Source organism: Musa acuminata, chromosome BXJ3-7, assembly GCF_036884655.1.
Source record: "Musa acuminata AAA Group cultivar baxijiao chromosome BXJ3-7, Cavendish_Baxijiao_AAA, whole genome shotgun sequence".
Classification (NCBI taxonomy): domain Eukaryota; kingdom Viridiplantae; phylum Streptophyta; class Magnoliopsida; order Zingiberales; family Musaceae; genus Musa; species Musa acuminata.
In genome coordinates, this window is record NC_088355.1 from 11,524,458 (window position 1) to 11,545,706 (window position 21,249).

General features: G+C 45.4%; 3 protein-coding genes and 1 long non-coding RNA gene across 8 annotated transcripts; 2 read left to right on the top strand and 2 right to left on the bottom strand.

The window, feature by feature from the left end:
- Window positions 1–391: 391 nt before the first annotated feature.
- On the bottom strand, window positions 392–3,333 carry LOC135642490 (histone H2B.11-like). 5 transcript variants are annotated; one of them, XM_065158690.1, is made up of 4 exons: window positions 2,749–3,333; window positions 1,847–1,969; window positions 1,673–1,761; window positions 392–730 (listed from the first exon to the last, which is right to left on the bottom strand). In XM_065158690.1, exon 1 carries the CDS (start codon window positions 3,237–3,239, stop codon window positions 2,781–2,783), a length of 459 nt encoding a protein of 152 aa, XP_065014762.1. In that variant the 5' UTR covers window positions 3,240–3,333; the 3' UTR covers window positions 392–730; window positions 1,673–1,761; window positions 1,847–1,969; window positions 2,749–2,780. The 5 variants fall into 5 exon arrangements, with proteins under 5 accessions (XP_065014762.1, XP_065014760.1, XP_065014763.1 ...); XM_065158688.1 differs by having other exon boundaries at window positions 392–736; XM_065158691.1 differs by lacking the exon at window positions 1,673–1,761.
- Window positions 3,334–3,690: 357 nt separating this feature from the next.
- LOC135642489 (coatomer subunit zeta-1-like) lies at window positions 3,691–9,431 on the top strand. Its single transcript, XM_065158686.1, has 6 exons — window positions 3,691–3,844; window positions 6,952–7,111; window positions 8,208–8,355; window positions 8,468–8,545; window positions 8,995–9,079; window positions 9,181–9,431. Exons 1-6 carry the CDS (start codon window positions 3,842–3,844, stop codon window positions 9,238–9,240), a joined length of 534 nt encoding a protein of 177 aa, XP_065014758.1. The 5' UTR covers window positions 3,691–3,841; the 3' UTR covers window positions 9,241–9,431.
- A 1,327-nt stretch (window positions 9,432–10,758) lies between these two features.
- LOC135642493 (uncharacterized) lies at window positions 10,759–11,469 on the bottom strand. Its single transcript, XR_010497983.1, has 2 exons — window positions 11,176–11,469; window positions 10,759–11,087 (listed from the first exon to the last, which is right to left on the bottom strand). It is a non-coding gene; the product is annotated as an uncharacterized LOC135642493 (long non-coding RNA).
- A 3,908-nt stretch (window positions 11,470–15,377) lies between these two features.
- Window positions 15,378–18,239, top strand: LOC135643811 (uncharacterized). The gene is made up of 3 exons (XM_065161177.1): window positions 15,378–16,179; window positions 16,327–16,992; window positions 17,125–18,239. The coding sequence occupies exons 1-3, from the start codon at window positions 15,378–15,380 to the stop codon at window positions 18,237–18,239; spliced, it is 2,583 nt and encodes an 860-aa protein (XP_065017249.1).
- Window positions 18,240–21,249: the final 3,010 nt, after the last annotated feature.

The window sequence follows — 21,249 nt, forward strand, 5'->3', positions numbered from 1 at the left end:
TAAAAGTTTAAGAGAGAGGAGAAGATTGGCGCCATGGAAAGATTTTTGGTTTGTGACCTGATTGTGAAAATAATCTGTCTCTGCATTTTGAACTTCATAAAACCCTGTGTTTCTGGTAGACTTTTAATCATGCTGAGGCTCATGTGTATGAAGCATGGAAATGAGCAAGAAAGTTGTATAGGGTGGGCTACCAACTGACCGGAAGCCCTCGTAGGATATCATTTACTGATAAAAAGCTAAATATGTTGTGTCTCTGCGATCCTTCTGAACGGATTCTGGATAAGTTTTGATGTACCAAAATTTCTCCTGAATTTGTCATTGAAATTACTTAGTAAGTTAAAACAATCTCTACGTTTGTAACATTATGCACTGTTGATCGAGTCTCAACAAATAAATAAGTCAATTATTCCATCAGATTAGATGGTGACTAATGTTTCAAAAAATGTTACTACTAGCTTTGATTCTTGGCTATGTTACCAGCTGAGCCGCAGACCACATCAACTCATCCTACTTATTACAGACTTCAAATGCCAAGGTGGAGCAGTAGTTTTCAAATAAGCTGTCAATAATTTCTTAGATTCAAAGTTAATCTTCACAATGCAGTTGTTCCTCTTTAGTTCTCCTCGGACCTTCCATACCAGCTCTATACCTTCAACTTGCTTGGCCTCCTTCACTTTGCAAAGGACAACATCAGCAGCTAAGATTTCTCCATCACACCTGATAATGTAACCTGTATCTACAGGTCCAGAAAGGGAATCCAATGAGCCATCACATTTAATAGTGAAACTGAGATCAAATTATTTACCACAGATCTAGTATTTGGAAGAAAAACCCCTTGGAAGCCCCCAGAAAGACCTGTGCTAAGTATGATCGTTAGCACAAGCAAAAACTTGCCCAGATGATTGTGAAACAAGGATTTGTTATGGTTAACCCAAAGAAACCAATGAGATAGCTAATAGGCTTCTTAGTGGCCATGCATCTCAAAATCTGTATCGAAAATATATCAATTTATTCGAGTACCAACATCCCAATGTGGAAAAGCTAAAAAGGAGTATAATGTCATTTACTTTTCATGGAATCATATCATCACACACGAGCGTCAAAATCTGAAATATCATGTCCAAGTATTTTAAAGACCTTTTGTAGAAAATTACAGGAAGCAAGAAAGGAGAAGAGATAAAGAGCTAGTGCATAATTTGAGATAGTAATGGCAAAGGAAACTAGCACTGAAAGCATGCCATGCTAAATACTTATGCCAAGTAATGACAGAACTACCAGAGAAATACTAATGGCAAGGTAAACTAACAATGAACCATATCCATGCCAAATACTTATGCCAAGCAAGAAATGACAGAGCACTACCAGAAAACCAAACTATTACTTTCTTTTTTGAAAAAGATATGCTTGCACTATAGCAGATTCATCAGATGATCATCTTATGCACTACATCTCCACATCGGCATAGCACTTTGATCACTTGGACAATCGCTAAAAAACTTAAATGTCTTGTCTTAAACAAGTTTTTATGAAGAAATTTCAAAAAGGGGGGATGAGTGATAATCATAGCTTTGCTTGTCCAAGGCTTTGGAACAAATTTAGAATCAGAACTGCTAACACAAAATGACCAAACCAATCAGCAGTGATAGAACTCTAATATTGAGAAAGCAGTCACCTGGCCACATGGAAACCTGCTGACTAATTGAACTTCTACATCTTAGCTACTTTGAACTTTGAAAGAAAAGTATACTATAAGAAGTTCACCTGAAAAATGAAATATAAGGCATCTATCAGCAGGATAGTTTAAGAACAAATAAAAGAATCAAGATGATTTCAGGTGAAAAGGCACCTGTCCGGTTAGAGACGAAAACGTATATAATTTCTTCTCCAATCTGATTTTTGCTCAAGTCTCCAACAAATCCAAGGACATATTAAATAAATTCTGACCATCTATCAGGATGATTGGCAGATTCTGAAACAAACATTCATAAGCAAATTAGTCACCAATCAGGAAGCCACATAAAAGATATTGAATCATATAATAATACCACATCCAGTAACATAAAAAACAAAGACAAAAAGCACTTGACCAATTACAAAAATAAAATGCAAGAAATTTCCCCAAATCCAACTTTTGCTCAAGTTTCCAACAAATTCAAGGACATAACATAGAAATTCCAATCGTCTATCAGAATGATATGTGGTTTCTGATACTAACATCCATAAATACATCAAGCAGAAAGCCACATAAGCATCGCATCCATAACATAAAACAAAAAGAAAAGAACCACCACGACAAAGACAATTGGAAAGGGAACATTAGATGACACACTGTAGATATGCTGAACAAATTATTCCATGGAAAGAAGCTGGAAAGAGGAAGATAGAGATATAAAGCATTGTGACAACAAGCACAAATAAACATCCAACAGCCTCATGCATCAAACCCTTCCTCCAAAATCCTCATAAATGTAGAATACTTAATCTGAGAAGTCCCCCTGACCTTTTGTATCATACATCAACAAGTATAAAGTACGCTTGTTAGACTGATAAAGAGGTAATACCTATCTTTCCCAAATGTAACGTATGAAAGCGATGTCATTTTAAGATTTATATTAACTTATATCAAAAATCATATCATCAAATACCCCTTTTCCTCAACACGGCTCATAAACTTAAATGGAACAACCACACGCCCATCATATCCAATACAAAAAGAAAGCATTATAACCCTAGCAGCCATTTGCTCACCAAAGCAGTATAACCCTAGCGGCAGCCACGGCTCAAGAGCTGGTGAACTTGGTCACCGCTTTGGTCCCCTCAGAGACTGCGTGCTTGGCAAGCTCGCCAGGGAGCACCAGACGGACGGAGGTCTGGATCTCGCGAGAAGTGATGGTGGGTTTCTTGTTGTAGCGGGCGAGGCGAGAGGCCTCCTGGGCGAGTTTCTCGAAGATGTCGTTGATGAAGGAGTTCATAATGGACATGGCCTTGCTTGAGATGCCGATGTCCGGGTGCACCTGCTTGAGCACCTTGAAAATGTAGATCTTGTAGGTCTCGCTCCCCTTCTTAGTCTTCTTCTTCTTCTTCCTGTCGCCGGACGCGCTGTCCTTGGAGGGGAGGCGCTTCTCCGCCTTGAGCATCTTCTCGGCCGCGGACTTCTCCGCATTCTTCTCCTTGTCCTCGGCCGGCTTCTCGGCGGCGGGCTTCTTCTCCGCTGGCCTCTTCTCGGCCTTGGGCGCCATTAGAAGCGAGGGTTTCGGGAAAGCGACTTGCGTGTGGCTCGAGAAACGAACGATCGTGGAGGACAAGCGGCGATCGGAATGGAGAGAGCGGCAGACGTATATAAAGAAAAGGGTAGCGTTTTGCTTGGAGGAGGTGTTTCGTTTGGGATCCTTGACGTGTCACTTTCTTGGATCATCAGATTGAGCGTAAATATACGGCTATGATTCGACGTACCTTGACGGAGCGGAGGCGTTGGATACGATTCGATCCGATTACGACCGGTGTTATTGCTTTGCACGGACCGTAGGAGGATCATCAGATTGAGCGTAAATATACGGCTATGATTCGACGTACTTTGACGGAGCGGAGGCGTTGGATACGATTTGATCCGATTACGACCGGTGTTATTGCTTTACACGGACCGTAGGAGGCATTGAACGCAAACGGATCTGATCCGAACCCGACTTGATGACACCACCTTGGGTTTGGACTTTGAGGTGGTTTCTAAGACTGCCTCTTTTAATCTCGGGAGACAGACTACGAGCTCAGCATCGGAGGTCGCTGCGCCAATTGCCGATTGGATCTCGTCGTTCCCCTTCCTTTTGCCCTTAGAATCTCTCGAATGGTACGTTCTTTGATCGTCTCTCTGCCTCTCTAGTCGATTGGATCTACAGTTTTCCTGCAGTCTTGTGAATTCTGGTAGATTTTGTCGTTGTCGTGACAATCTGGCCGACAAACCTTTAGATCTAGATCTGTTCGACGATGATCATCTGGTGTTTTTGGGCGTCATTGATGCCTTTGGTCTAAGCGGAAATGAAGTACAAACGTAAAGAAAAGAATAGATCTTAAAGCAGAAAGGGACGGCGATCTAAAACGGATGAAAGGAAGAGGATCCAAACGAGATGCTTCTTTGATGGGTGGTAGAACGGGTGACAGGCGCATTAAGTTTAAGAATAAGAATTATGCGATCCTTTTATTACATCTCATTGATAGAAGATTATGGTAGAGGGAAATAAGAAATGATAATTTTGTATTTCTTACATGCTTTAATCTTCAATCAGTCTATGATTTAGGATCAATCATCAAGATATATGTGTATAATTTGAGCACATGGTTAAGATAAATCTCTCCCTCAAATCTGCATAAATATGTATTCCCTTGATGAATGAAATCATTCATTTCATAACAAATTATTTCTTCACTAATATCAAGAAAAACTATGTGACTTCTCCTTCCTTTTTCTCTACACTGTAATTATGTTGATGATTGCATTAGCTGATTTAGATTATTATACAGGAATTTTTACTCTTGAAGCTTTGTTGCTGTACAGTTTTGTGTAGGAGAAATTGACAATTCATGTAGCTACGCAGTCAAGCTTCAAGTGCATTGAAGTGAGATCGGTGCTAGAATTTAGGACCGACATTGAAGTAGAATGGACTATCAAAAATCTGATCAGGTTGACTAGTATCTGCTTCAACAGATATTTGTCGGGAGTCTATGGGATCTGATCTTCAGATCGACCAACCTGGTACAGTAAACCATGTCAAGGATATAAATATCTCATCTGTAAGAAGTAAGAACCTGAATGTATATATGTCTAAAAGGTCTTGTACATACATCTTATAGTATAAGGCTATAAGCACAATGAAAATTGGTATTCTATATTCAGTTACTGTTCATACATTCTGGAGATATACATGTAGTGATAAGCATTGAAGGATGAAATGAGCTGAATTGTTGAATAAACTGAGCAAGCTTTATCTCTAACTAGTTATGTGATCTCAAACACTCAAGGAACTAAAGCATCCATTTGCATGAAGTCCTGTAGTGTAGAAATATGGGAGTCTATGGGATCTGATCTTCAGATCGACCCCATTTGCATGAAGTCCTGTAGTATAGAAATATGGGAGTCTAGTATCTGCTTCAACAGATATTTGTCGGGAGTCTATGGGATTTGATCTTCAAATCGACCAACCTGGCACAGTAAACCATGTCAAGGATATAAATATCTCATCTGTAAGAAGTAAGAACCTGAATGTATATATGTCTAAAAGGTCTTGTACATACATCTTATAGTATGAGGCTATAAGCACAATGAAAATTGGTATTCAATATTCAGTTACTGTTCATACATTCCGGAGATATACATGTGTGATAAGCATTGAAGGATGAAATGCGCTGAATTGTTGAATAAACTGAGCAAGCTTTATCTCTAACTAGTTATGTGATCTCAAACACTCAAGGAACTAAAGCATCCATTTCCATGAAGTCCTGTAGTATAGAAATATGCAAGTTTCTTTGATTATCACAGGTTGGTTGAAGATGTGTATTCGATCCTGAGCAAACAGAACCTCTTTATATAAGATTGTACATGAGGCCATTCTTGACAAGAAAATTAATTTAAAGACCATAGTAAAATCAATTGAGTGCAGCTGTCAGTGTCCCCACTTAAGAAGATTCTATGTTAACAATATGGGTCATAGGTAGGGCCTTTTCTTGTTGATTTACTTGGAATATACTTTGCTTTTGTGTTATCTCACAAATGAGTATCATTTTGTTCAACTGGAGTTTGGAATACTTGGGTATATGGTGTGATATATACTTGGTAGAATTTCCAATTGGTTGTATTGAGTAAATATTGGTTTTACTAGACTCTTTTCCTGCTACGAGTACATTCAATTTCACAGTATGTTATTTTCAGCTTGTAACCATGGTTATGTTTAAACTGTTGGTAAAGTTCAGGTTTTCATTTGACAACAGTTTTTATGCCTTAGCTACTGTCACAACTCAAATTACAGAAACTCTGAAAGAAATTGTTAATGTTATCATATCTAAACCTTTTTTTTTGTGACCTTTCTACTTACAATTTTTTGTCATTTGATTGTATCTATTGAATAAACCATGTGATGTACATTAAAAAAATGCTAGATTTGGGTCATCATAACATATTTTTACCTCTTCATTTGTTTCTACTCTATGCAATTTTCTTAAAAACAAATGAAGAATAATATGTGAGTTTTGAGCTGGCATTCCTCTAAAATGTGGAAAATTCAGCGAATCTTCTGACTGCAGCTATTTAAGATTTCTTTTTGTCTATTTCCTTGATTCTTATGGTTTAGTTTTCTTATCAGCTTTTTGACACGTGGTTTTCCACCATTTATCTATGCCCAGTTATTATAATTTATATTGCACCTTTCTGACCCTTTATCTATATAATATTTACCATCATAAACTCATAGAGTCCACAACAAACATAAATAAAGTCATAAAAATTTCTAAAGTCAACCACCTTTAAGTACTGATGCTGATGGCCTGTATACATATGTGTCTTGTACATAAATGCTTATTTCACTTAAAATACTAATGCATTTCATCATTATCAGTTCCACATTTAGTCTCAAATTTTTCTTCAGTTACCACTCTGATCTCTAGGTGTGTCTGCCAAGACCTTCAACCTTAGCTTTTTAGTACTTCACTTGCAATACACTTTTTAGACTGATATGAGTTTGACTGTTCAAGAACGGCAGTAGCTTAATCAAATGACACCTAGAAATTCACTTGGCATCAGCAGGTGAGGTACCAGTCTCATGCTCACACGAGCACATTGGTACTCTGCCATATATGCTACCGTTTAAACTAATTTTTGTTCAACATTTTCATTAACTTTCTTTGGAGCCATTAAGGATTTTGTTTCTTACAATTGCAACCTCTCTCTGTCTGTTTAATTTGTAGGATTGTTGCCCATCCATCAAGAATGTTCTTCTCCTTGATTCTGAGGGAAAACGAGTGGCTGTTAAGTACTATACAGATGATTGGCCTACACTTGCCGCTAAATTGGCATATGAGAAGTCTATATTTACCAAGACACTGAAAACAAATGCTAGGACTGAAGGTAACATGTCTGTCATCAGTTTGTTCTACTTTCTAATTGGTTTCTGAGTACTTAAAATTGGCATTCTACCACAGTATTCTTGAGCACACATGTTTATATTAGTAAGTGCATAAATTGTGGATTAATTTTCTTTCAATGGAGGATAATTTATTTGCTTTTATTGTTAATATTTTATGCTCAAAGGAAAGATTTATTGAGATCAATTATATTCTCATATCCTTATTTCTCATAAAAAATCTCTCACTGTGATTCTTTGTTGCTGTCACCTTCCGTTGGCGTTCTAGATATACTTATTCTAATGGTTGATTTAGGAGACTGATTCATCAATGGCTGCTTATAAATGAGTACATGCTGAACAGACTGTCTATATGCCATCTTGACTACAGAGACAATGTTCCTTAAAGTAGTAAGCATGTTGTTTCTGGAAGAGAAGAATTTAGCATGCTTCTTGAGTCCTTGAAATTGTATTACCCATGTCGGAAAACATTATATGTCTTAACTGGGGAAGAGATTATGTTGTTTAATCATTTCCACATGCTAAAGCAATGCAGCTTCTTCAACTCTCTATGGAACATACTTGAGAGGAGCTCTCTTATTAAAATTATTGAGCATATGTGTTAGATGTCGGTTTTTAATTTGTAAGGGATGAAGAAAATTGCGGTGCCTGAAAAATTCTGCTTTATGTTGACTTGCCCTGGCTATTTTCTTGATAAGCTTGAATTGTTACTAATTCCTTCCCTGAATTTCTATGTAACTCAACAGTTGCTTTTTATCTGTTTTCATCTCTTGGTCATAGCTTAAGCATTGTCATCGACTTAAGGTAGATACACTATTTCTCTTAATGCCACAGATTGTGGATGAGTTGATATGCAATCATCCAAACTCTCCTTTATCTAGTACAGGCCAGATACTTCATCCTGCTGATTTTTTTTGGATAACTCAAGCAATTGAAGTCTTCTTGAAAATAACTGATGCAGATATGTTTAGTCTGACTATAAAATAACTAAAGAATTGACCAAATTTACCATTTTATCTGTTGTTACATAGACAGGATTTATGTTTTGTTATGCTGATTTAGTGTTGTGACCATTTACAGCTGAGATAGCAATGCTTGACGGTTACATTGTCGTCTACAAATTCATTCAGGACCTTCACTTTTTTGTTACTGGAGGAGACGATGAGAATGAGCTCATCATAGCGACTGTGCTTCAGGGATTCTTTGATGCAGTTGGGCTGCTTCTTAGGTTTCTCCATTTTCATTTGTTGCTGTTTTCTCACGTAAAAGAACAAAGAAATGCAATTGTCTTTCACTTCTATCTGCTGATTCACAGTTGTAACTGTGTTGCATGGTTCCAGGAACAATGTAGATAAAAGATCAGCACTTGAAAACCTGGATTTGATCCTTCTTTGCCTTGATGAAATTGTTGATGGAGGGTAAGATACTTCTGTTTGGTTAATTTGACTTGCATAAATTGTTCGTACTTATGCCATTTTTCACTATCTCCTTCCATCCATGTTGCTTAGTCAACATATAACCTATAAAATGATCTCTCTGGAAATTCGGGACTTGTTTGTAACGGGTAAAGATATTCTTATGGTTTAACTTTCCAAATGGTGCTGTAGCAAAGCTGAAATTAGAAGATAATGTATCCCAAACTAAGACCTCACTAAGACTGAACACAGAATGTTAAGAAAAAAGCCTATTGGACGAGTTTGATAAAGAACCTGAAGCTAGGATAGAAAGAACTGAAAAAAATATGACATTAATTATATGTTCAAAATTAAATCCACTTATATTTCATTATCTACTTGCACTTTAAACCATTACATGTGAAACCAAGATGTTATCAAAGTGTACTTATGGATCTTGTTTTGACTTGCAGGATTGTCCTCGAGACAGAAGCAAGTGTTATTGCCACAAAAGTAGCAGCAAACAGTCTTGATGGAGCCACATCCTTGTCCGAGCAGGTGAGGATCATAACTAGATATACTGTACCTTAATAAAATATTTAACATTCACTGGACCGTGCTGAACCTTAATAAAATATTTCATTGTTTAACATTTGCAGACGATTTCTCAAGCCCTGGCAACTGCTCGTGAACACTTGGCAAGATCTCTTCTTAAGTAATGCCTTTGTCTATTTACTCTGGTAGAAATGAAAAGCTTGACAATGATCAAGTTTAATCTTTCACTTGATCCATTATCCTTTTCTTTTCTCTACCTGATAAAAGAGCTAAACTATTTGGATTCAATTTTGTGACTGCTAAAAATGTAGTACATTTTCTATAATGAATGATTACAGTATGATGGTTGAAATTATTAATGGCTATGAAAACTAGTCAATCTACCAATTGCATATGGACCTGATGCATGCTCATATTATTCATTTCACATCGAATTGTCACACTAGCACCAATGACATGCACAGATGTAGGTTACAATCCCTGTAGATATGGAAGGCAGCACAAGTATTCAGTTAAGAGCCTACTAGACAAATTAACTATGGAATAAAAATAAGTCACACACTTTTGAATCTTGCAAATCATGATGTGCTGAGTAATTGCTCATTAACATGGGTTTTTAGCCTGTGTACCATATTTCGATACATTGATGTCGGAATTTAAAATCATGCTTTAATAGTATTGGATTTTAATGCCTTTTGCTCTAGGCATTGATCCATTTATTGTAGCTATATCTGAAGCTTGTAATCCGTGAAATCCACGGACTGAGCTTTAGACTCGAGCAAAGTAGACTAGGAATGATGAGGTATGCTAAACTTAATAAGGAAATCTGAATCGCAGAAAAGAAATTTTCCAATGAGGAAAACTTTCCTTGCGAAGCTGCGTGAAGTCGGTCGTCCATGCTCCTTGCCTCCCGCAAGTTCCCATAGGAAAACGATTCCGATTCCTTGTAAAGTGTTCTCTTCTTCCTCTTCAAGTACAAAAGTCCCCAGTCCTACAGACTTAGAGAGAGAGAGAGAGAGAGAGAGAGAGAGAAAGAGAGAGAGAGAGAGAGAGAGAGAGAGGATATGGATGTGAATCCTTGATCTCTTTCAGAGGTTTGCACCACCGTCGGCGACTTGGTTTCTGCTTGGGACTACCAAGAGGTCAGACGCCGCTCATCTCTGTCTTCTGCTTATCGAGACGTCTCTTCGTTCCTTCTTTTCTTGCTTGTATCAACGTTTGCCGACGAACTCTTTCCACAGACCGTCGAGGACTTGAATCGCAAGATACTATGCAGCGACATGGAACTGGAGCGACTACGGATCAACGCCCACCATGAGTTGCAGAAGGCCAAGGAGACCATCGAGCAATTGATCGAACACCTCGAGGTCAGAACCTCCGAAATAGACGAAGCAAGGAAGCAGGTGCAGCTCTGTAGTGACTGATATCCTTGCCCTGAAGAAGGCACTACCAGAGAGGCATGTTTCAGCAAGCTGTTCTCCGAGCGGGTCCACTGCTGCAGATTGTCATGTCGGCTGGGCCACCACCATCGCGCCATCCTCAAGTCCCTTCAGCAGCCATTAATCCAGACCTTCTGGTATGCAATCATGAGCAACCTAGTAGAAGGTCTCATGTTTATGCTGTTCCTGAGATGAATTTGACGTAGACATGAAGTCTTCTTCTTCCCTTAACAGAGGACAAGATAAAGAGAATTTTGTAGATTTGGATCGCTTAGCTTACAACTTACACTGATCAAAGTATCAACAAAGCACCTTTGTCTTAAAAATCATTATTAGAAAGTCTTATCAAAGTCTTGCACACGCAAATTCTACTGATCTTTAGTACCATGGAGTTCAGATCCTGGCTTGGCTAGGAAGCGGAGGATGGAGGAGGGAAGAAGATCTCATCAGAGGTCCTCTTGGACCTGAACAGCTTCTCCATGTCAGGGGTGGTGTCGAATGAAGCCTGCAGCACCTCTGCGGACATTGCCTTCCACACAGATGTCCTCCCTGCCAGATGAGTAAACACCGGGCTGCAGCAATTTCACAGACAACACATCCATTAGATTCCAGCAGACACTAGCAAGAAGAAGAAGAAGAAGGGGAGCAGCTCCGACTCACTTGGGAGTGGTGATGATGGAGAACCACTCCATTCCCTCAGCATCAGCGATCTTTGACACCACAAAGAACCGAGGCACAATGAACAGGCAACCCCTCTCCACCTTCGTCTCCAGCACGCGCTTGCCATCTGATAGGGGAAATAATGACGACATGATGCGCCAGGACAACGGCCCCACCTGGACGCCCCGCTGCCCGATGTGGAAGGCAGCGACGCTGACTTGACTCGCGCTGACGACACCCACTGGCGAGCAGCGACTTCCATCCCCGCACGCTTGTCCACAGCGAGACAAGACAACTACCGACCCCCGCCCATACCCTGCGGCGATCCGACCCCCCACGCAACGCCAACGACCGTGTCAAACGGCATCAGAGGTACGACCCTGCTCACACGAACAACCACATCAAGTAACATCAAACCTCGTCTATAAATACCCCTGAGCTCTAAGCAAAGAGGGGGGAGGAACTCACTCAGACACAAAATGTAATCAAATCAAATATTTGAGATTGAGATTTAGGAAATCTTAATCTACTTCCTTGTTTGTTGATATGAATTAAGGAAATAACTATTAAGTATTTCAAATATGATGATATCATATTTATTAGTATATTAAATGGAAATAATTTATATTAAATAAATACGAAAATTAAAATTTATTTTCCTTAATAGAGGCTCACCTCCTCCTATTTAAAGGGGAGGGATCTCTCTTCTTCATTCTTTACTTAGTCGAGCTTGGCAGCGGGAGAAACGAGGAGTTACACCCTGTTGACAAGAGAACGAGGAGTTACACCCTATTGACAAGAGGTAGGTTTCCCTACCTTTCTTAAAAGTTTTAGCTTTTATTTTGATTCTTTAAATGTTGAAAGTTTTATAGTTTGAAAAATGTGTATCAATTCTTTAAATGTCAAATTTTTTTGTATTAAAGTAATCAGTTAAAGTTTTCAAAATATTCTTTGACCAATGATTAAGGTTTTTATTGTAGAATTAAATATGTTAAAAATGTATATGTTTTATATGATATATTTTCTATATTACAGTTTATCTTTAATCTTATCTGGATTAAAATCTTGTTAGACTAGAATATGTTATCTAAAATCCCTTTTTGATATCCTTTGATCTGAAATTTAAAATATATTATTCTGAATGATTTAAAATATGACTAGAATATGTTGAAATTTTATGTGTTGAAAATATGATTTTTATTTGAATTTAGAAAGCTATTTCCTTGTGTTAAAACTTATCTCCTAGTCCCTCTTTTAATGTCTTATGATTTATAGTCAAATTGAAAATGTTATTTCTTTGTATTAAAACTTTTCTCCTCATCTATCTTTTAATGCATTATTATGTTTTCATATATGTTGTTAATGGGTATATGCTATCACTAGTCCATGGGCCAAGGCTGGGCTAGTTTTATGTAATGCATGCTCAATCATGTATAATGCACATGACCAATAGATGGACTGGCTCAATCTAGCCCAATATTATTGTTGAACTTGAGCCCAAATATTGATTGAATTAAACTATACTTGATTAGTCTATATCAATTCAGGGTGATTCCGAATTGATTGGCTTATTCAAGTTAGTTTAACCTAAATTGAACTTAATCTAGTCTAAATTATACTAGTCTAGGGTGGTTCCAGACCAATTAAATAAGGATTAGAGATCAGTTCAGTTAGGCTCTAGTAAATCGAGTTCAAGTGAATCGATTAAACTAGAGTTCAAGTAAATTGAGGGTTAATTTATATTATTTGATATTGATGACTTTTGAAAGAGATGTTTTAAATATGTTATTTCATCCGAAAATTGATATGACCAGTGTGAGATTATATTCCTGCCAAGAGCATGTAGGGCGATTCCCTTCGGGGATTAGCGAGCCGTCAGACGTGGCGGTTGGACGGTTCCTCCATCCGCTGTTGGGAGGAACGTGTCCCCACTTTGGCGGGTGTGGGGACACCACTCCATCCGCTGTTGGGAGTGTGATATGAGTTTGCCTCCATCCGTTGTTGGGAGAACACAAACTCATCCCGTAGGATAAAGCCTCTCCATCCACTATTGGGGGAGTGCTCCTTCGGGTACTTGATATACGCCAATGGGATGATTGATTGAATTTTGATCATGTATTTATCTTGATTTGACTTTTGGGGTTCCTACTCAGCGTTGCTGAATTTTCTTTGTTTTTGATTTTCAGAGCAGCCTCCCTCTAGTACTAAATCGGATTCCAATGGAGAGCGAACCTTCCTCTACCGCTACCGCTAGGTAGAGCCACTTGGATGACTCTTGAAGTTAACTTTTCTATTTGTAATTAGATGAATAAATGAATTGTAATAAATGGTTATAGATGATGAATAAAGTGATGTTTATTTATTTGGCCTGTGTGAAAATATATGAAAAAAACAAAATCTAGGATGTGACACAAAAACACTCAGAGGCTCTTCTTCTGCCTCATCCACAATCCCCTCCACATCTTTCTCTAACTTGATCGTCGGAGGGGTCGGGCCGAGCTCCCGGCCCGACCTGCGTGCAAGTGCCAGACCAGACTACGGAGACCAGCCGCCGAGAGGCCTCGAAGGACATCGATCAAGATCTTCGACATCCGGACCCCCGAACCGAGCCGCGTCGGCCCCGAGACCACGGCTTAAACAGTTGCCCCCCGCAACATTTTAGCGCTAGAAGGAGGGCCTCCGAAATGTCGACTGATCAGCAGATCCACTTTGGCGAACCCACGGCTACGGGGTCGCGCCCGGTCGGGACCCCAGGGGATCATCCCTCGCGGGAGGAGCTCCGAGACGAGCGCGCCGCTGCGATTACGGAGCGATATTGGCGACTGTTCAATGACCCGGGCTTGTCGCCGCCCGACGCCCCCGTCGGTCCGCCATCCGTTTCGCCCGAGGCCTTTCACGACCTCGCCCACCAAGTGCGGGCACTGGCGAGCATGGTGCAGACCATCGTCCCGCTCATCCCTCAGCCGACACTCCCGCATGCAGATCGACCTTTGCAACAACGGGAGCCCGCCCCTCGGATGCACGCGCCGCGTCCCGGGCTTCCTCCGTCGCCTCAGAACCAAACGGCCCAGCTTGGAGATCAGGAGACCGGAGGCACATCCAGTCCCCCCGAGCCCGAGCGGCCACCCGCGAACCCGACCAACGTCCTCCAAGCCCAGTTGCACCTCTTCAATCAACGTCTTAATGAAGTGCAACAAGAGATGCGCAGGTCGAAAGGGGAGCTCGGGACGGACGGATACCAAGGGTCCCCGTTCGCGCCCGAAGTTCAGGATCAGGCCATCCCGCCGCACTTTCGACTCCCATCCCTGGACACCTACAACGGCGACACCGACCCCGCGGATCACGTAGCCGCGTTTCGCGCCCAGATGGCGCTATATGGGACTTCCAACGCCTTGATGTGCAGGGCATTCCCAACGACTTTGAGGGGATCGGCCCGCGCGTGGTACGTCAACCTCAAAGCTGGTACCATCTCTTCCTTTGACCAGCTTGCCCGGGACTTTGAATTCAACTTCCTCGCCTACGCCCGCCCGAAGTCGTCCGTGGCGTTACTCCTCGGACTCAACCAAAGGGAGGATTAGTCCCTCTCCCACTTCTTGAACCGCTTTACAACGCAGATTCGCGGGCTCTCGGACGCTCATCCTTCTCTATTGATGCAGGCATTCATGATAGGCTTGCGACCCTCCAGGTTCTTCTGGTCCCTAGTAGAGCGACCCCCCACGACGGTACCCGAGATGCTCCAACGGGCGAGTCAGTTTGTCGCCGCGGAAGCTTGGATGGCAAGGAAACCCGGGGGACACAGAGGGACCAAGTTGGAGCCACCCCGACAGCAACAACCCGAGACATCCCGGCGTAAGTTGGACCGACCCGACCCGTCGATTTCAAGGCCCCCTCTCCCAGCCTTGAATTCGTCCCGAACGAAAATATTCCTTCACATAAGAGAGAAGGGACTCCTCAAAGAACCTTACCCGATAAGTAGTCCCCGAGCGTTGGCGGACCAATCAAAGTAATGTCGCTTCCACCGGCAACGAGGGCACGACACTGAACAGTGTCAGGAATTGAAAAGACAGATCGAGGAACTCATCCGTAGAGGACACCTCGACCAGTACCTCCGCCCAGACAAGGAACCTTCGCCATGCCCGGAAGGTCCCATCGAATGACACATCGATGTTATAACCGGAGGCCCCGTGTTCGGTGGGGATTCCATGGCCAGAAAGAAGGCGTACGCCCGAGCCGCCTCGGCCGAAGCTCCCAGATACGCGCCCGGACCCAGTGTCACCTTCCCGGCCAGGACATATGAACAGGCCGAGCACGACGATGCGCTCGTGATATCAGCCAGAATCGCCAATGCGCAAGTAAAAAGGATCATGGTCGATACTGGAAGCTCGGCCGACATACTATATTTTGACGCCTTCCAGAAGCTCGGCCTGTCCAGGGATAACATGAAGCCAGTATCCTCGGCGCTCACCGGCTTCACCAGCGATTCAATCTCACCACTGGGGGCGATCACTCTGCCCCTCACCTTGGGAGCCCTGCCGAGGTCAAAGATGACAATGACCACCTTCTTGGTAATCGACCTCCCCGCCGCCTACAACGCCATCCTCGGTCGGCCGACCCTCAATAAAATCAGAGCTGTCATCTTGACCTACTACCAAACCGTGAAGTTCCCAACCCACGCCGGGATCGGAGAGATCGCAGGAAGCCCTCGAGAATCTCGGCGCTGCTACCTGACTGTCGTCTCGTTGCCCAAAAAGGTGAGGATCGAACAACCGTTAGCAGACCCTCGGGAAACGCAGAAGCCGACCCCCCACCTGGAGCCGAAAGGGACCACAGTCGCGGTGCCACTCCTAGAAGATCGACCAGAATGGACGATTAAGATCGGGTCAGAGCTGCCCGAGCAAGAACGGGGACAACTTGTCGGCCTCCTACAAAAGAACGCTGACATCTTCGCTTGGTCGCCTTCCGACATGGCAGGCGTCGACCCGGAAGTCGCCTTACATCACCTCAGTATCTCGCCTGGCGCTCGTCCGGTAAAACAAAAGCTAAGGCGACAGGCCCCGGAACGGCAGGCAGCCGTGCAAGAAGAAGTGACTCGACTCTTGGAGGCAGGCTTCATATAAGAAGCTGAATACCCGCAATGGCTATCCAATGTAGTCCTCGTCAAGAAGGCTAATGGAAGTTGGAGGATGTGCGTTGATTACACCAGTCTTAACAGTGCATGCCCAAAGGACTGCTACCCTCTGCCTAGGGTTGACCAGCTGGTCGACGCCACGGCAGGTCACGCCCGCCTCTCATTTATGGACGCCTTCTCGGGTTATAACCAGATCAGAATGGCGCCCGAAGATCAAGAGTACACAGCCTTTATCACCGATCAGGGGGTTTACTTTTACAAAGTCATGCCCTTCGGATTGAAAAATGCCGGGGCAACATATCAGAGGACGGTGAACAAGATGTTCGCCCACCAGATTGGGCGAAACATGGAGGTGTACGTCGACGACATGATCGTAAAAAGCCAAGAGGCCGGGGCTCACCTCGCTGACCTGACCGAAGCATTTGCTACGCTCTGCAGGTTCGGCATGCGACTCAACCCCGCAAAATGCGCCTTCGGCGTCACGTCGGGAAAGTTCCTCGGATTCATTGTACATGAAAGAGGAATTGACGCCAACCCAGAGAAGGTCCAGGCGATCATCAATATGCAATCACCTCGGACGATCAAAGACCTGCAGCGCCTCAACGGAAAACTCGTCGCCATATCCCGCTTCCTCGCCCGATCAGGTGATCGCTGCTTCCCCTTTTTCAGGGCGCTGAAGAACCCGAAAGGTTTCCAATGGACGGCAGAATGCAAGGAAGCCCTCGAGCAAGTGAAACAGCACCTGACAAACCTTCCTTGACTCGCCTCGGTCTCCCCGGGCGAGAAACTGCGCATCTACCTGGTGGCCTCCCCGCACGCAGTAAGTTCCGTCCTGGTTAAAGAAAGCTTCGGCGACCAGCTCCCGGTCTATTATGTCAGCCATGTCCTCAATGGTCCCGAGGAACGATACCCACCGATCGAGAAGCTAGCCCTCGCGCTCGTGCTGTCCGCCCGGAAGCTACGCCCTTATTTCCAGGCTCACCCGGTGGAAGTAATTACGGACCAGCCGCTCCGACAGGCCTTGTCTAAGTTTGATGTTGCAAGATGGCTTCTCAAATGGGCGATAGAGCTCAACGAGCACGACATTCGATACGTGCCCAGGACAACTATTAAAGCCCAGTCTGTGGCCGACTTCATCGCAGAGTTAACTCAGATCGAGAACGAGAGCCTCAGCCAACCTCCTGAGGCCTGGATCTTGCACGTCGACGGATCAGCCAACTCAAAAGGTGCTGGCGCGGGATTGGTACTCCGAGCTCCCGACAGGCGGTCGTTCGAGCGTTCCCTTCGCTTCGGGTTCCGCGCCACTAACAACGAGGCGAAATACGAGGCGCTTCTAGCAGGACTCAGATTGGCTCTCGAGATGCAGGTGGTCGCCCTCCACGTCCACACCGACTCCCAGCTGGTGGCCGAGCAACTCAGCGGGGGATACGAGGCCCGCGACTCGACTATGACGAAATACCTGGCACAGGTAAAAAGCCTGACCGCAAAGTTCCTTCATTTCACATTATCTAATGTCCCCAGGGGGGAGAACGAGCGCGCCGACGCACTAGCTAAGCTGGCCTCAAAGCCTGCCCCCGAAGTCGGGCCCGAGGTCGAGGAGTTACCCGCTCGCACTGTCGAAATCGCGGCCACAGCTATGAGTAGCGCGTCCACCACCTGGATACAAGAACTGCTACGCTTCAAACGGGACGAAATTCTCCCGCCCGACGAAGCATCAGCTCGGCGCCTACGCCACACACATGCGTGGTATACCGAGGTGGGCGAACGGCTCTACAAGCGGTCTTTTTCGTACCCCCTCCTACGATGCTTAGAGCCCGACGAAGCTCAGACCGTCCTGGCAGAGATACATGAAGGAGTCTGCAGAGAACACATCGGCGGGCGGACCCTAGCACATAAAATACTTCGCCAAGGCTACTACTGGCCGACCATGTGCTGAGACGTGACAACGCATGTGCAACGATGTACCTCATGTCGAGAACACGCCCGCACGCCTCGGCTGCCCGCAGTTCTACTAACTCCCATCGACTGCGCATGGCCATTTGCGCAATGGGGTTTAGACCTCCTCGGACCCTTCCCCCAGCCGCAGGACAGCGGAGGTACATCGTAGTCGGCGTAGATTACTTCACAAAATGGGTCGAGGCCGAACCGTTGGCGACGATTACGGCACGGCAAATAGAGAAGTTCGTATGGAGGAATTTGATCACTCGGTTCGGCCTGCCAAAAACCATCATCACGGATAATGGGCCCCAGTTCGCTAGTCAGGGATTTCGGGAGTTCTGCGCAAAACACGGAATCCGTCTGAAGTACAGCTCGGTCCCTCACCCTCAGACTAACGGGCTGACGGAGGTGACTAATCGGTCCATCCTGGATGGGCTCAAAAGAAGAATATCCACGGCTCGGACAGCTTGGACGGACGAACTCCCGAGCGTGCTATGGGCGCTACGCACCACCCCAAAAACCGCTACTAGGGAGTCCCCGTACAGCCTCGCGTTCGGAAATGAAGCTGTCCTCCCTCCCGAGGTAACCATCGCCACCCTCCGGACAAAAAGCTACGACGAGGGAGCCTCGGACGAAGGACTTCGAGCCGCCCTCGACCTACTGGAGGAGCGGCGTGCTGACGCGCATATAAGAGCCCTCTCTTATAAGAGAGCAGTCGCAAGGGTTTACAACCGAAAGGTGCGACCCCGACCTATCAAATTAGGCGACCTGGTCCTGCGAAGGACCGAGGTCAGCGACCCGACCCGAGCAAGAGGCAAGTTGGCCCCCAGTTGGGAAGGCCCCTACTGGGTGACCGAAGTCATCGGAACCGGCGCATTCTGACTCGCCACGATGACGGGCCATTCCCTGCCAAGGACTTGGAACACCCAAAATCTCAAAAAGTTCTTTCCATGAGTAAAGACTCGGCCAGTTACAAGAACCGCACCGAGGCACAGACAGTCAACTAAGAAGAAGAAGAAGATCATGTTTATTCGAAAACAAGGGGGGTGTTACAAAAATAAAGCAAAAAGTACAAAGGACGTCAATCCTCCAGGACGTCTGGGCTGTCGTCAAAAGGAACTTCAGCTGGCATGTCGACGCCCAAATCCTCGGGGAAAGAACCAAAGGGGTCCTCCACGACCTCCAAGTCGGGGTGGCGCGCTTTAAAACGAGCGAGGGCAACCCGATACCCGTACTCGTATGAGACCCGCCCGGTCCGAACAAGACCCAGCTGAAAACCCGAGGATCCCTCGTACCCACCTTAGTGACGGAAGGCGAACGACCCGACGTGGCCGAGGTCTTTCCCCCACGCAGGGCCTCGAGAAGCACCATCTCTACTAAGAAAGGTCGGAACGACTGCCGGTTAAGCAAAAAACCCACAAGGAAAAGAGAGAAAACCCCTAAAAAACCGCCCCTCGGAGCGTACCTAGAGGTACCGGGCTAAGCCCCGCCTCCACCAACAATCGCTCAGACATACTCCGGATGGCTCGGGAGGCCGGGAGGATCTCTCTAAGCCTCAGAAGCCCTCGGCGCTCCTCGTCGTCCAAGACTGGGGCGGTGTTGTCTATCACACGCGCCCCCCAGCGGACACCGAACCCCCAGTCTTCCAAGCGGTTGACAAAAAGAAGCGCTCCTTCCACCCTTTGTTGCTAGGAGGGGCCCCACTCACTCTGAAGCCCGCTCGAGCGGACAAATAGTAGCCCCCCGACCCCTTAGAAAGACGAAAACAGGAAAAGAAGAGGGCACGGGTCGGGGCTATGTTGGCATAGTGGCACTCCCCCAAAAAAGCCACCAAATAGCGCCATGAGTTCGGCGCCACTTGAGACGGGGAGATACGCCACTAAGAAAGGCAGGAGACTATTACAGGGTGTAGGGGGAGGCGTAGCCCGGCATCAAAGGCATCGAGGGTAAGGGCGAAGCCCCCAGGAATCAGGTCGTATGCTCGTTGGCCAGGCTCAGGAGCGAGAAGGACGAACTCCTCTGGGATGCCATAGCGATCCCGGAGGAGGCTCAATGACGACTCACCCACAGTGGAGTCATGGTCGTGAGGCCACATCAAGGCCTCAAGGGCCCGGGCCGCCTTCTCGTCCGATGACGAGGTGGAGTTCGATGAAGTCGCCGCTCCCCCGGCTTTCGACGAAGGAGAAGACGAACGGGAAGAAGGGGACACCATTCTTCCTGACCTTTGGCGAGAAAAGGAGCGATTAGCACGAGCAAGACGAAGAAGTGTGAAGCAGTCCGAAGCAAAAGATGGGAAAGGATCCTTTCCCCCCCCCCAACGGCTAGCCTCACGCCACTTATAGGCAGGCCGCTTCTCGCCAAAGCAGTAACACTTCCTCTCCCGATGTGCGCTACGGAGGCGGAAAGCATCACCTCACCATAAATACAGCCTGACATGGCAGACAGCTGCAGCGCGGCGCAAATGCAAAGGCGTTAATCATATCGGCCTCGGAAACACTAATCGAATCAACCTTAAAAACGCAGAGCACGCCCGCTTTAAAAACTCTAATTATACCGGCCTCGAGACTCGGCGACCCCCGAAAAAAGGCGGCCCCTTGACCTTCCCCAGGGAAAAGCGAGCCTGGCCGCTCGCGCACACTTAAACAAACAACCGCCGATCAAGATAAAGTAATCCCCGAGGCACTTCAGCGTGGTCTACCCGCCTGGGTCACGCTCCTCGGTCGCGTAATGCCCGAGGCACTTCAGCGCGGTCTACCCGCCCCTGCCTTGCTCCTCGGTCGCGTAATGCCCGAGGCACTTCAGCGCGGTCTGCCCGCCTGGATCACGCTCCTCGGTCGCGTAATGCCTGAGGCACTTCAGCGCGGTCAGCCCGCCCCTGCCTTGCTCCTCGATCGCGTAATGCCCAAGGCACTTCAGCGCGGTCAGCCCGCCCCTGCCTTGCTCCTCGGTCGCGTAATGCCCGAGGCACTTCAGCGCGATCTACCCGCCTGGGTCACGCTCCTCGGTCG